General features: G+C 38.7%; 1 protein-coding gene across 4 annotated transcripts in view; it reads left to right on the plus strand.

Annotated features, from left to right (window-relative positions):
* The window catches only part of SYNE1 (spectrin repeat containing nuclear envelope protein 1), a 294429-nt gene that overhangs the window by 220079 nt on the left and 60692 nt on the right, over nucleotides 1-13658 (plus strand). For all 4 annotated transcript variants that reach the window (XM_082303445.1, XM_082303442.1, XM_082303443.1 and 1 more), the window contains 10 exons: nucleotides 853-954; nucleotides 2673-2792; nucleotides 4281-4481; nucleotides 5667-5840; nucleotides 6268-6399; nucleotides 9116-9312; nucleotides 10260-10392; nucleotides 10770-10952; nucleotides 11746-11895; nucleotides 13348-13524. In XM_082303445.1, the coding sequence (XP_082159571.1) occupies nucleotides 853-954; nucleotides 2673-2792; nucleotides 4281-4481; nucleotides 5667-5840; nucleotides 6268-6399; nucleotides 9116-9312; nucleotides 10260-10392; nucleotides 10770-10952; nucleotides 11746-11895; nucleotides 13348-13524 (1569 nt within the window). The remainder of the gene's footprint in view (nucleotides 1-852; nucleotides 955-2672; nucleotides 2793-4280; nucleotides 4482-5666; nucleotides 5841-6267; nucleotides 6400-9115; nucleotides 9313-10259; nucleotides 10393-10769; nucleotides 10953-11745; nucleotides 11896-13347; nucleotides 13525-13658) is intronic.

Genomic DNA, 13658 nt, shown 5'->3' on the forward strand with positions numbered 1-13658 from the left:
CTTCGGCATGGTTTATTTTTAATTTAAAACCCCATAAATTTAAAAAAAAAAAGATTCCTTGTGTCTTTAGATTAGGGTCATCTTTTCATAGATTGTTACTACTGGATTTCCTTCCAAACTCTGTAATCTTTCCTCTGTGGTCACCATTTTTCAATGAAAGACCTTCCTTTGCTGATGACAGTGAAGTTGATTAGAATTCATTGCATTATTCTTACAGATTTTTGGGATTTAAAATAATTACTGAATGTAAAAATAAATAAATAATCAGTAATGACTTCTGAAAAGTCTCAGAAGAATGTGCTGATAATTTTCTGTTGGGATGAATGCAATAAAAAGATAATTGGTTGTATTTCAGCAAGTAATATTTATGCATCTGGTCTGATAAAACATTCTAAAAGTTGGAGCTTATGGTTAGCCCTGTAATGTGTGGGGGCCTTGTTTACTTATGTGTTATATTTGCTCAAGTCTGTAATTAAAACAGCTTGCCTTAGAAGGTAAAACCAAGCTTGTTTACAGTCATAAGTGGTTGAATAAACTGCTCAAGAATAACATGTTTTTGTTACATGAAGGTAATGACCCTTGGTAATTAATGATCTAATTGGAAGGCAGAAGCAGAAGTGCATTCACGGGTTATGTTTTGAATAGGAGTTGCTTTAGCTCATAGTTTTCATAACTGGATTTTCAGCAATGTTAAATTCTTTGTGCTGGCTCATTATGGCACTTTTCAAGTGGGTTCTATGCTGTAGTGCTGGCCATGTAACAGTTGATGATTTAAACATCTTGCAACATGGAATATTTTTCAGTTGTTTTGTGCTGCGATTGACTATAATCTGTTGGTTTTGTCTCCTGTAGAATGATCTGAAGCTCATGTTTACATCGGTGGCTGATAACAAATACTTACTTCTACAGAAATTAGCAGAGGCAGCTGACAGACCAGAAACAGAACAAATGCAGGTACTACCACATACCTGTCACTTGGGGAGAGGGGAAGAGGTAAAGTTTTTATCCAAAGTATAAATGGATTCTAGAGAACAGTTGCTTTTAATGGAAGAACAGATGTATTCACATGAAGTATAGGAAAATGAGTATGTCCGAGAGTGTACTACACATGCTTGTAAGTAAATAAAACAAAAAGCACAACAACAAAAAAACCCTACCAAAAGTGTCTTTCTTATCTCCCAGCTCACCCAGTACCTAGTTATGCTTATACTGGACAGTATTTGAAAGAAAGAAAACTTCAATAAACAAAACAGTCCAAAGTTTAGCTAAATTGTTTGGCTGTTAAACTTCGTGAAGAACTTAAGGCACTTTCTTGTTCCCTGGTTTATAGTCATGTCTTTAATGTTAATAGTTTTAATTTAAAACAGTAATTATTATTTCTTTATCAGGAATGGCCTGATGAATAATTAATTATATGAAAAAGTATATCCTGTTTTCTTTCTTCTGTTTTGCCAGTGAGAAAAATGAATGAAGTATGCTAAGGGCTACTTTTTATAGGTATTTGTTGTTACTGAGGCCTGGTGCCAGCAGGTGACTAAATGGAAGAAACTTAACCCTTCAGCTAAACAGAAGTACTGGACTTTATATACCTGGCATTCAAATTTTGAAGGAGTTTATGTCTCCTGTATGAAAAAGAGAGATTTCACTGTGTCTTTCTTCTCTATCTTGTGATGCCAAACACTGGCAAAATTTATTTCCTGTGTGATTAATTTAACTACCAACTAGGAAAACAATTTGGTAACCAAAGCAAGTGAAGTTATTTGTTTCCAAAAAAATCTCCCTTGGCTGATGAAACATTCAAACTTAAAACCATTGCTGTTTGTTCAATATGTGATTAGGAAAGTAGAAATAAGGCCCATAATCAGCTGGATGACTTTAGTTGCATGAGGTGAAAGTTTAGTGACTGTATTGTGCAAACTCCGTCTTACTGGAAGGCAGGAGTTCTGCTTCACATACATAGTTAAAGAATATTTGGATAGGCAGCTTCCAAGAAAGGGCTTCAACAAAGTACTTTAAGTACAGGAATCTACCTCATGTTTTTAACTTTGTTATAATCCGCATATGTTACTTCAGCAGAGACCTAGGAAAGCTTGTGACTTCCACTGATAAAACTCATCATCTGCAGACACTCGGAAATACCAATCTGTGTTCCTAAGTTGCAGTTTTCCAAATGAGAAAAGGGAGCTACAAGTCTTTTTCCGTGACAGTAATTTTGGCCCCAGCCTGGTCCTGAAAGGGAGCTATGCACAGCTCTTTGCTTTCATACATGGGTTCTGCTGTGATGGTTGTTTGCTTGGAATGACTGTTAATAAAAAGAATTATTTAAAAGACATTGTTGCATTTAAAAAAAAAAAATATTTTGGGCCTCTATTGTATAATTAAAAGCATGGAAATTTACAGAGATGTTTGGTATGAAAAATACCCAGCATAGTATTTTATATGATACTAAAACAGCTTCTTATTAAAAAATAATAATGATATGCTTATTTAACTTTAAGAAAAAAACTGGGCTCTCCCAACTTTTAATTAATACATTTACTTCATAGCATCCTTTAAAATTTCAGCACATTGAAGGTCTGATTAGCACTGCAAGCAGAAAAGAATATGATCATAGGCCAGCTGCACTAGTGTTATTAAAACTTGAAACTAAGCAATGTAATTTTCATATACAGGTAATACTGCAGGCAGAAGAAGGTTTAAAGGAACTAGATGCTGGAATCAGTGAATTAAAGAAGCGTATAGACAAGCTACAAATTGAGCAACCTTCTGTACAAGAATTGTCTAAGATCCAGGTATGGTTCATTAGTTCCATCCTAGACCCGTCCATCCTATCACCTGTGATACCAAAGGAATGCTCTTTTTTATTGTTCATAAGGCAGTTTAGGAAAAGGGGTTTAAAAGCATTTAAGTGTGTATAAAAGATAATGTTCTCTCTGGTTCACCTAGTTTTTCTGTTTTTGCCTCTTCAGATTTCCTGACATCTGTTATTAGCAGTATTAATTGTAAAAATCTGCAAAACCATGTTTTCTGTCAGCTCTTTTCCACTTCGTTTTCAAACAGATGAAGTGAAACATAAATTTGTCTGCTGAGGGTTCATCCCTGTTCTCACCAGTGTCTCATGATCTCCAGTTTAGTACTGTCTCACGCCTGTCATTAAAAGAAGGAAGGGGGTAAAGGAAGATATAGAGTGAAGTAAGACCTGAAACTGGAGATGTTATGCTTTTTCTAGAACATCTCTCATGTTAATACATGTGGGCAATTGATCTACAACTTCTGTAAACCTGTTGAAAATCCTTTTTGAGCAGGCGGGTGCAGGGGAATGCTTGAGGAAATATCAAGGAGAAGGTTTATGACTGAATTTTATAATTTACAATGATCTAATAATAAATTGGAAGGAAATAAAACAGCTGAAACTGGACCATAAACTTATTAAGCCAACAAGACAGTGATACCAATTAAAAAGGAATGACTAAGAAATAAATCACTAAGAAATGTGTCTTTTGCCCAGTTCTTTATCCCTTTGGTCTTAGCGCCTCCTGCTGGTTTGTTTGGGGCTTTTGGTTTTTGTTTTTTTTTTCTCTCAGATGATGTCCCGTTATGTGCCCCCTCTCCTTCATTTCAGTTTTTAGAAAAGCCTTCCTTTTTTCTGACAGTTGTGTTTCTCACATTTTTCTGTGAGAAATGTTTAAAGCCAGGAGAACCAGCTGCAGTCTGAGGGTGGGCACCTTGTTGTAGCACTGGATGATCATAGGGATATTTTGGTTGTTGGAATGTCTTGTATAGATCAAAAGTATGGGCTTGGTTTGGTTTTTGCAGTAAGTTGCATGTATCTTGCTTGTAACATTCTGGGGCAGGAGAAGGAAACAAAGCTGGCTTTGAGATGCCTATAGTCTGTACCCATGATGGAATCCATCCGGTCCTCTGCATTATAAAAAGTAAAATGTAGACAGCATCTGCATTGCATGGTAGTCACTGTTTTGTGATGCATTAAGCCGAATCACCCTACTTCTTTGCTACTTACATTAAGCCTTAGGGATTCTACTAACTTTTGTGTGAATGCATGCACTTGAAAGAGTTGCAGGTCTTGCTTATTTTTTCTGCCTTTAAATGGTGTGATGTTAATTTATCAGTGAAGTCAGTACATCTGCAAACTCTTTTTGAGTTGGAAATAAATGTTATTCTGCTAGTATTCACAGAGAGTACAGAGACAGTGAGGTTGCTTCCAGGAAGACATGTAAGGTGTGAAATAAGAGTCACCATTGCTGTCCTTTGCCCCCTAGGATAAGTATGATGAGCTGCTGATGATCATTGGATCCAGGCGGAGTGATCTGAATCAGAATATGGCTCTTAAGAGGCAGTATGAGCGGGCTTTGGAGGACCTGGCTGACCTGGTAGAAACAGGCCAAGAAAAAATGGCCGGTGACCAGAAAATAATTGTTTCTTCTAAGGAAGAGGTTCAGTTGCTGCTTGAAAAACATAAGGTAAGAAACTGGGACATGTTTCAGGGCTAGTAATGACTCGTTGTCACAGTTTAGCCCCAGTGGGAAACTAAGTACCACACAGCTGCTTCCTCACTTTCCTGTTCCTTTCATGGGGAGAAGGAGAATGGGAAAGAAAAGGTAAGCCTTGTGGGTTGAGATACAAATACTAATAGTAATAGCACTAATAATAATAATAAAAATAATAATTGAAATAGTGCTTATAATTGTAAGGGAAAGGAGAGAGAGAAATAAACACAAGAGAAATAAATAAGTGATGTACAACATAGTTGTTCACCAGCTCCCCCCACTTTATATACTGAACATGATGCTCTATGGTATGGAATATCCCTTTGGCCAGTTCAGGTCAGCTGTCCCTGGCCATGTTCCCCCCCCCCCAGCTCCTTGTGCACCTCCTCAATGGCTGAGCAAGGGAAACTGGAAAGTCATTGACTTGGGGTAAACACTACTCAGCAACAAACAAAACATCAGTGTGTCATCAACATTGTTCCCATAGTAAAGCCAAAACACAGTGCTGTACCAGCTACTAAGAAGAAAATGAACTCTATCCTAGCCAAAACCAGGACACTTGTGAAGAGCAAGTTGCTGATCTGCTGTTCCTAAGGATTTGGGAGCTTTTCAGAATGGTGGGCCAGACTGTATTTTAAGTTGTAGCCAATGAACTGTTCTGACAGACAGAGTTTCAAATGATTTGTTGAAGGTGAACCCAGGTAGATTGCATTTGCTCCCTTACTGTAATAACAAGTTCCTAGTATTGTCCTTTCAAGCCACATAGCAATTTCATCTACCACTGCATTTATTTTCAACAGAAATTTACATTTGGTAAAAGCACCCACAAATATGACAAGTATTTCCCACATTTTCATTAGGCAGAAATTTTTTGGGGTGTTTATCTGATTTAAGCTGTTTTTGTTATGGAATGAGGATCAGGATGGCATTTGAATGGAAAGAATGACTGACTCCTTTCTTTGAATAGACCATTGTCCTCTTTAAATTGTGTTGGATTTAATGAAATTTTGTGAAGTGAAAGGTTTGCCTAATTCTATGTCTTTAGATACTTGATTTTACTGCTTATGCCTTAAAATGTTGTTTTAGTGGTAATGAATTGAGTAACAATTGCACTTTCTCTTTTCTGTTCTCCCTCTCCCTCTCATCCAAATTTTTCAGGAATATTTTCAAGGGTTGGAGTCTCACATGATCCTGACGGAAACACTTTTTAGAAAGATGAGTAGCTTTGCCCTCTTGAAGGAAACTCAATCACATTCAGAGATAATGACACATGCTTCAGCTGTATTAAAGCTGGCTCATAAACGAGGTGTGGAGCTGGAATACATTCTAGAGGTGAGAATTTCTGTGGTCTTTTCTGTACTTCCGTTGTGATCAACCACCAGGATTTTCTGTGGTGTTGATTTCCTATGCTTGGACAGAATTGATGAGCATCAGTCCGTTTTGTCATACACACAAAGCACTGATAGACTACCTGCAGTCTTTCTGTTTAACTCTTGTGTTGGCACAAGGTTTGTTCCTCTAAGTTTAAAGAGCTTAGTTTTAGTTGGTAGGGAGAGCATGACCGTTTTAGCCATGTATTCTAACCAAAAGTTGAGCTTGCCACAGAGATAGTGTGTTTTTACCAGTTTGCTGGACATTTGTATGGTTATTTCTGTACTTTTACAACCGTATAACTGTAGGATTTCAGATCAAAAAAGAAAAGTAATAAAATTTCTAGCTACCCAGATTCACCGTATACATGGATAATTTGTGCTTGTAGACCTGGATGCATCTGGATGAAGATTACCAGGAACTCAACAGACAGCTGGAATCTGTTGAAGGAAACATCCCCACTGTTGGTTTGGTGGAAGAGACGGAGGACAGGCTTACAGACCGGATTACACTTTTTCAGGTTGGTGCTTTGTAGACATTCTCTGTAGAAAAGAGGGGTTAAAGGGATCTCTGACTCTCATCTAGTCCAGCCTCCTACTTAAACCACTGTTGTCATGGGCTGGATCAGCAACAGCTTTGAAAACTTCAGAATATGGAGATCCCACAGCTGATGAGGAGAACAATTGCGGTCCTGCACCACCACTACTATAAAAAGTTTTCTGTAATGCCCAATCTGTATCATCAACTTTCAGCTTGTCACCAGTGTCCTTTTTATATTGTGTGGTAACTACTGAGGAGCTATCATCTTTTTAATTCTACTCCAAATAGCTGTAGGCATTTGTTAGACTGGCCCTTGGCCTGCTGTTTGTCTGTCTAAAGCAAGCACACTTCCTTCAGGCTCTTCGCAAAGGACATGTGCTCTAGGTCCTTAAATAACTTAATAGTTTTACACCAGACCCTGATTACTTCCTTCTTCTTCAGCTCGGTGAGAGACGGGGTCAGAGCACAGTCAAATGGAGTAGACGTGGCCTCATCAGCACCATCTAGATGAGGATAGTGAAATAACTTCCTTTGGTTGTGTTCAAACAACCTGCTGTAGGCCAGTGCTGTGGCTTGCCTTATAAGCTGCCAGGTTAAATACACTACCAATTTCCTTCCTAACCTGTACTGAGAAACATGGCTAGTCAGCCCAGGGTGCAGAAGTTGCACTTCTTGAGCCTCCCAAGGTTTCTGCTGTCTCCAACCTCAAGTTCAGTAAAGTGTGTCTGGAATCAGTCTGCCATTTTTTGTCCCAGCCACTCTTCCTATATTAGTGTAATCCACAAATTTACTGAGGGAATGCTGTCTGCCATGATCCATGCCATTAAGATGTTGAAGCTATTTGGGATAAAATATAAACAATCTCTGGGGAACTCTGCTCATTGCAACGTGCCAGCCAGGCATCAAGCCTTTGATCACTAGCCTTGATCACTAGCTGGTAATGCAGCTCATTTCCAACTGACAGAACAGTCCATTTATCCAGTCGGAACTCTCTCTGCTGCTAGGGGAGGGTCCTGTGGGAGATGGTGTCAAAGGTCATACTGAAGGCTGTCTGATCCACAGAGACAGTACTTTTGTCATAAAAGGCTGGCAGTGAGTTCAAGCTGAACACTCCACATTACCTCTTGGTCCTTTTTGTCATTGAAAATGGAATCCAGGAGGATGTGCTCCATGATCTTTCCGGAGGCCGAGGTGAGGCTGAACAGCCTGTGGTTCCTCAAATTGCCTTCCTCCCCAAATGCAACAAGTAGTTTAAATATAGGTTTTCTGCCACATCCTGTTTTTTTGGTCTAGTGTTTTGTCTTTGTCTCCTTATACTAGAAACTTTAGTTGGGGATTTTTTGTTCTCTTGTTTTTTTTACAGAAAAATGTCTGTCAAATTTTTCTTGAAAATTGATTTTGTATTGTTATCTTTCTTGTTACTTTACCAGACAGCTTTCTGCTTTTCCAATGGTATGAGGACACTTAAGCAATCTGTTGTGTGGAGGGCGTTGTTTTGGTTTTGTTTGGTGCTAGGCATTGTTTGTGTTGGTCCTGACCCTAAATTAGTTTTCTTCTTTTGTTTTTCTTTTCAGTTACATAAATTAGGTTGTTCAAATCCAGATTCTTGTATTCTGATATGTCATAGATTTTATTATTTGGCCACATTTAGGTTAATAATCCATCATAATAAATTTTTTACTATCTTAGAATTTTTTCTAAGCCACTGTCTCGGATTTTTTTTGTTTATATGTTATATCTAAGTACACACACAGACTCACACATCTACAAAGATCATTTTTTTAATCTGTTAGAGCTCTACTTTTGTGAAAGAGGAAATAAGAGTGATAGGAAGTTCATGTACTCACTACATGACTGGTAGTTTTGTACCTTTTATATTCAGATTACTTTCATCAGAACTGAAAAATGGGAATGCATGTACATTTTGCACTCAGACTTAAACCAATGTACAGATTTTTTTTAAATCCATACTGTTTGTGTAATGATAGTGGAATTTGGCAGGTATATTTGCCCACATGTACAAATTCTTCACCCATCCACAAATCACCATTTAAATTAAATCTGTCTCAGTTGCAGGTTCATTCTGGGTAATAGTATTAGCAGCCTTTACTTTTTCATTACCCTTTTTGCTTTCTTGTGCAATTAAAATTGGTCTCTGTGTTCAGGGATTTGGATGGATGGGGTGATCTTCTGTTTTGTAGCCAGGAGGAGCAGGAGGGTAGATCAGTAAAAGAGTGAGATGTCCAGAGAGCTGAAGATAGGCATTGAAAGGGCTGAAGAGGGAGCCACTGTTAATAATTTGATACTGGACATCTTTAACTTTGGTTGCAGTAGATGGTAGGTTTCCAGCAGATGGTAAAGTAAGTTCCGGTATTTTAATCAATTTCTATCGGAAATGGTGTTACCCCACAGAGATTCTTTTCAAGTGTAAAATATCTACGTGGAGGAGGAATTCATCATAAGGAGGAACCAACAGACATATTGACATGATTGGGTTAGTGGCAACATGTTCAGCTTTTGAGCAGAGTGCCTGCATGATGGTTCTCAGGGAATTCTAGAGCCGGAGCAGAGGAAAAAATGACATGTGCTGTGTTGACATTGGATACGCTACAAAATTTAGCAAAAGGAAACTAAGTGTTGAAAAAGTGTGGTAGCAGAGACCTGCAGTTATCTAACCATCTCCTCTGTCATTACAGCATCTGAGATCTAACCTGACTGAATACCAACCTAAATTATACCAAGTGCTAGATGATGGGAAGAGGCTCCTTTTTTCTGTCAGCTGCTCAGAACTCGAAGGTCTACTGAACCAACTGGGAGAACGCTGGTTAAGTAACACCAGCAAAGTCACCAAGGAGCTTCACAGGCTGGAGACAATACTGAAGCACTGGACAAGGTAATGCTGACGTAATGGGCAATATAAAGTTCTTCACCTGTGCTGTTCAGGTTGAAGCCATTCTGGACCCAGAACTATTAGATTCAACATTTAAAAGAAAGTACTTCGAGAGGTATGTCATAGTTTGACTGCTCTTCTGCTCCGTAGAAGTGCTGTTGTACTCTCTCATTTGTAATAAAAAATGTAGCAGATAGGAGTTGGTGTGAGGAAATTAGAAAATACTTCCTTTAGATTATTAATTCAGAAGCCCTGTGTGCATACAAGTTGATAAGAAAAGTTGTGTGCTTTGCTGGGTAACATAAGTAGACTCAGCATGTTCTAGTGGACGCATTGCAGCTTCTGGGTTCTTGTGGGTCTGTGTGTCACTGCATATATGGAAGGGAGATTTTGCTACCTTTACTAATGTTCATATGCTACTTTTGAAATTAATTATCTAATTGGTGTAAAAGCTTTCTGAATCCCTGGCTTATGTGTGGACACTCTAATTCTGTTACCTCATTAGTCACTTGGCATGTGAAATTATATGGAGATGGTTTATGAAAAAAAAGTTAAGTTTCTCGTCTGAGATAATTTTTGGTAAAGATTTAGGAAGACTGAGCCTTCTAATGGAAATTAAGTCTGTTTATGTGCATTGGGTGGGGTTACAGCTTGTCCAAAGAGGTTTGTGACCTATTTACTGTCCTTCATTAAACCTTTTTTCTAAAGGCAAAATGAAGGCTCTGTTAGAAATTGTGAGCATAGTGGCCAAAACAGGAGCTTCCTGATACTGTGCCTGCCCGTAAAATTAAATTACATTTTTCTGAAATTTGGTAAAGGAAAGAAAAAGTTTTTATTTTTATTTCAAATCTGGCATTCAGTATCTTCCTCTAACATATGGAAGAAAGACTGCCCAGTTGGAAGCAAGAAGTGGCAATGACTGTTTTAGTCTTGTTCAAACATCTTCCCAGGTATCAGAGTGAATCAAATGAATTGACACAGTGGTTACAGTCTGCAAAGGAGCGACTTGAGTTTTGGAGCCAGCAGTCTTTGACAGTTCCTCAGGAACTAGAAACAGTTCGAGACCACTTGAACTCCTTTCTGGTAAGTTGTTCACGGACCTGGGACACTTATTTCTCTCTAATTACAAATAAACAGTTGTTTAATCAGATGGTTATACTTTTTCTCATCATTGATGAGTATGTAGGTAAGCTGTTCCTGAAAATGGTGGTGTGTATGGACATTAAGCACTTCTTTGCTATATGCAAGGTTTGTAAATCTTGACGATTCTGAAAACAGAAAATAGTTTTATGACTGAACAACATTTTTATCCTTGCTTAGCCTGAAGTATAGATGATGAATACTAATAGAAAGTACATACTTTAGAGGGAAAGGAGGATATTCTTAGCGTTCTGAGGCAAAACTCTAAGTAAAATAAAAAAGTACTTCATTATTTCCACAAAAAATGGTTCTGCTTACAGGATTTTTCAAAAGAAGTGGATGCTAAATCATCACAGAAGTCTTCTGTCCTGAGTACTGGGAACCAGCTCCTCAGGCTTAAGAAAGTAGATACAGCTGCATTGCGTGCAGGATTGTCCCACATTGAAACCCAGTGGACAGAGCTGCTCACACAAATCCCATCAGTACAGGAGAAGTTGCACCAGGTAAGAAAGCCAGCGATGGCCTTTGATATTCCAGAAAACTCAGACTGTACAGTTGGCACTGCCTAGTTGCTTCCTTTCTCAATTTGTCCATGTGAGGAAAGATAGGAAAAAAGTCATTCCTGTTTTATTGTGGGAATACCTATCAGTGTTAATTTCAGACTTTCATAGTTATATTGGTCAAATTTTAACCAAAGAACATGTACACATGAGGGTTTTTTCAACATGTTGGTATGCTTTCTGGAAAAAGGGAATTCACATCCTTGTGCCTTCTCAGGTTTGGATAGTGGTTTTGTTCAAATTGAATAGGTTAGGTTCAAGTCTGTGAAAGACAAAATAGATGTAAAACCATTGTTCATGATTTCTGTTAGTATGTGGAGGAGCAGGAGGCTTTTGGTTGTGCAGTTTTGGGGTTTTAGTGCTATAATACTGAAGTTAGAATTATGCTGGTTGAAAAGTTGACTTAGTTTTCGCTTACTAGGAGGTTGTCAGTGTATTGCTTCAGTTTATATCTTAGAATGCTCTCGGAGTTAGTAACAACGTGATTTAGGGGGAGAGAGGAAGAGTAACAAATGTTAACTGAGTCTGTGATACTAAACAAAGCAATGTCATTCAGTAGTTCTTGGAATTGTCTTGTAATACAAAATATATTATGTCTACCTAAAAATGTCATAGAACACATTCCTGAGTAACTAAATGCAGGCAAGCAGTACTGTATCAAATATGAAACTGTGTTAATGCAAAGCAAGGAATTCTTATCCATTTCCTTCACAACATGATTCTCTTATCTCAACAGCTCCAGATGGACAAAATTCCTTCTCGCCATGCCATCACTGAAGTTATGAGCTGGATTTCACTGATGGAAAATGTAATTCAGCAGGATGAAGAAAATATAAAAAATGTAGTAGGACAGAAAGCAATTCAGGATTACGTCCAGAAGTACAAGGTACTAAGTGGCAATATTATTAGTTTTCCATTTGAATTATCCCCTTTATTACTACAGTTAAATATCTATACATTTGTAAGATATAAGTGATTTAGGGAAAAAAAACCCCACCAACTTTGTGGAGTGGTTGGAATTGTACACAAGTTAGAACTGGGCAATCTTTGATACTGTGGAAAAGAAGCCAAAACTGCTTTTACTCTGCTGTTTACTTATGGCAGGAATATAATTTTTAATATGCTTACCTTAATTTCCAGGAAAATCCAAAGCAATATGCACATTATTAAACCTTTTTAGATTTGCTGGAGTGGGGGCAGCACTCCAGGTAAGGTCTTGCAAGAGCAGAGCAAAGGGGCAGATTCACCTCCCTTTAACTGCTGGTCACTCCTCTTTTGATGCAGCCCATGATGCAATTGGCCTTCTTCTGGCTGTGAGCTTACATTGTTAGCTTATGTCCAGCTTTTTTCATCCATGACAACCCCCAAATCCTTCTCTGCAGGGCTGCTTTCAATGAGTTCATCTCCCCAACCCAGGTGCAGCACCTTGCACTTGGACTTGCTGAACTTCATGAGGTTCTCGTGGGTCTCTTGAGGATATCACGTGAGGATACTCTTGATGTCACTGGGTTACTGATAAAGATATTAAAGAGCACTGGTCCCAAAATAGAGCCCTGAGGGACACCACTCATCACCAGCCTCCCCTGGACACAGAGCCATTGACTACAGCCCTCTGGCTGCATCTATCCAGCCAAACCCTTTTCCAGAGAATAGTCCACCCTTCAAACCCATGTCTCTCTAATTTGGAGATAAGGATGTTGTTTGGGACTGTGTCAAAAGCCTTACAGAACTCTAGGTAGATGGCATCAGTCAGTCTTCTCTTGCTGACTGGTGCAGTCATTCCATAGAAGGCCACCAGACTGGTCAGGCACAATCTGCCCTTAGTAAAGCTGTTCTGGCCATCTTGGACCACCTCCTTGGCTTGTATGTGCCTTAAAATTGCTTTCATGAGGATCTGTTCCATGATCTTCCCAGACACAGAAGTGAGCCTAACTAGTCTGTAGTTCCCCAGATCTTCCTCTCTTCCCTTTGTAAAGATAGGAACAATGTTTCCACTTTTCCAGTCATTGGGTAATTTGCCTGACCTCCATGACTTTTGAAATATGATGGAAAGTGGTTTGACAACAAAATTAGTCAGCTCCCTCAGGACCCTGGAACGCATCTCATCAGGTCCCATAGACTTGTGCCTATTCATCTTCATCAAGTGGTGCTGAACCTGCTCTTTGCTTACAGTGGGGGGGACTTGTTTTCTAGTTCCTGGTCAATTGTGAAAAAGCCCTTTTAGTTGCATTGTGATAAAGGCGTAGCTGGTGAACATTCTTCCTCTGTTTTGCAGGAAGGTGAGAAATTATGGTATTTATGTGCTGCTTTGTTTATTCCGTTGTTTTTTTTTTCCTAGGGTTTCAAGATAGATTTAAACTGCAAACAGTTGACTGTCGACTTTGTGAACCAATCAGTGCTACAAATCAGCAGCCAGGATGTTGAAAGTAAACGCAGTGACAAAACTGATTTTGCAGAACAACTCGGAGCAATGAACAGACGTTGGCAGATCCTGCAAGGCCTGATAACAGAAAAGGTAAAGGAAAAAACCTAACTGCTCTGGGGTGAACTTTCAAAATGCATAGAACAATAAGATTATAATGGTTGGAAGCTTCTGCAGGTCATGTAGGTCAATCTCCTACTCAAACAGAGCTGGCTTTACAGTTAGAT

Source organism: Coloeus monedula (assembly GCF_965178545.1).
Source record: "Coloeus monedula genome assembly, chromosome: 2".
Classification (NCBI taxonomy): Eukaryota; Metazoa; Chordata; class Aves; order Passeriformes; family Corvidae; genus Coloeus; species Coloeus monedula.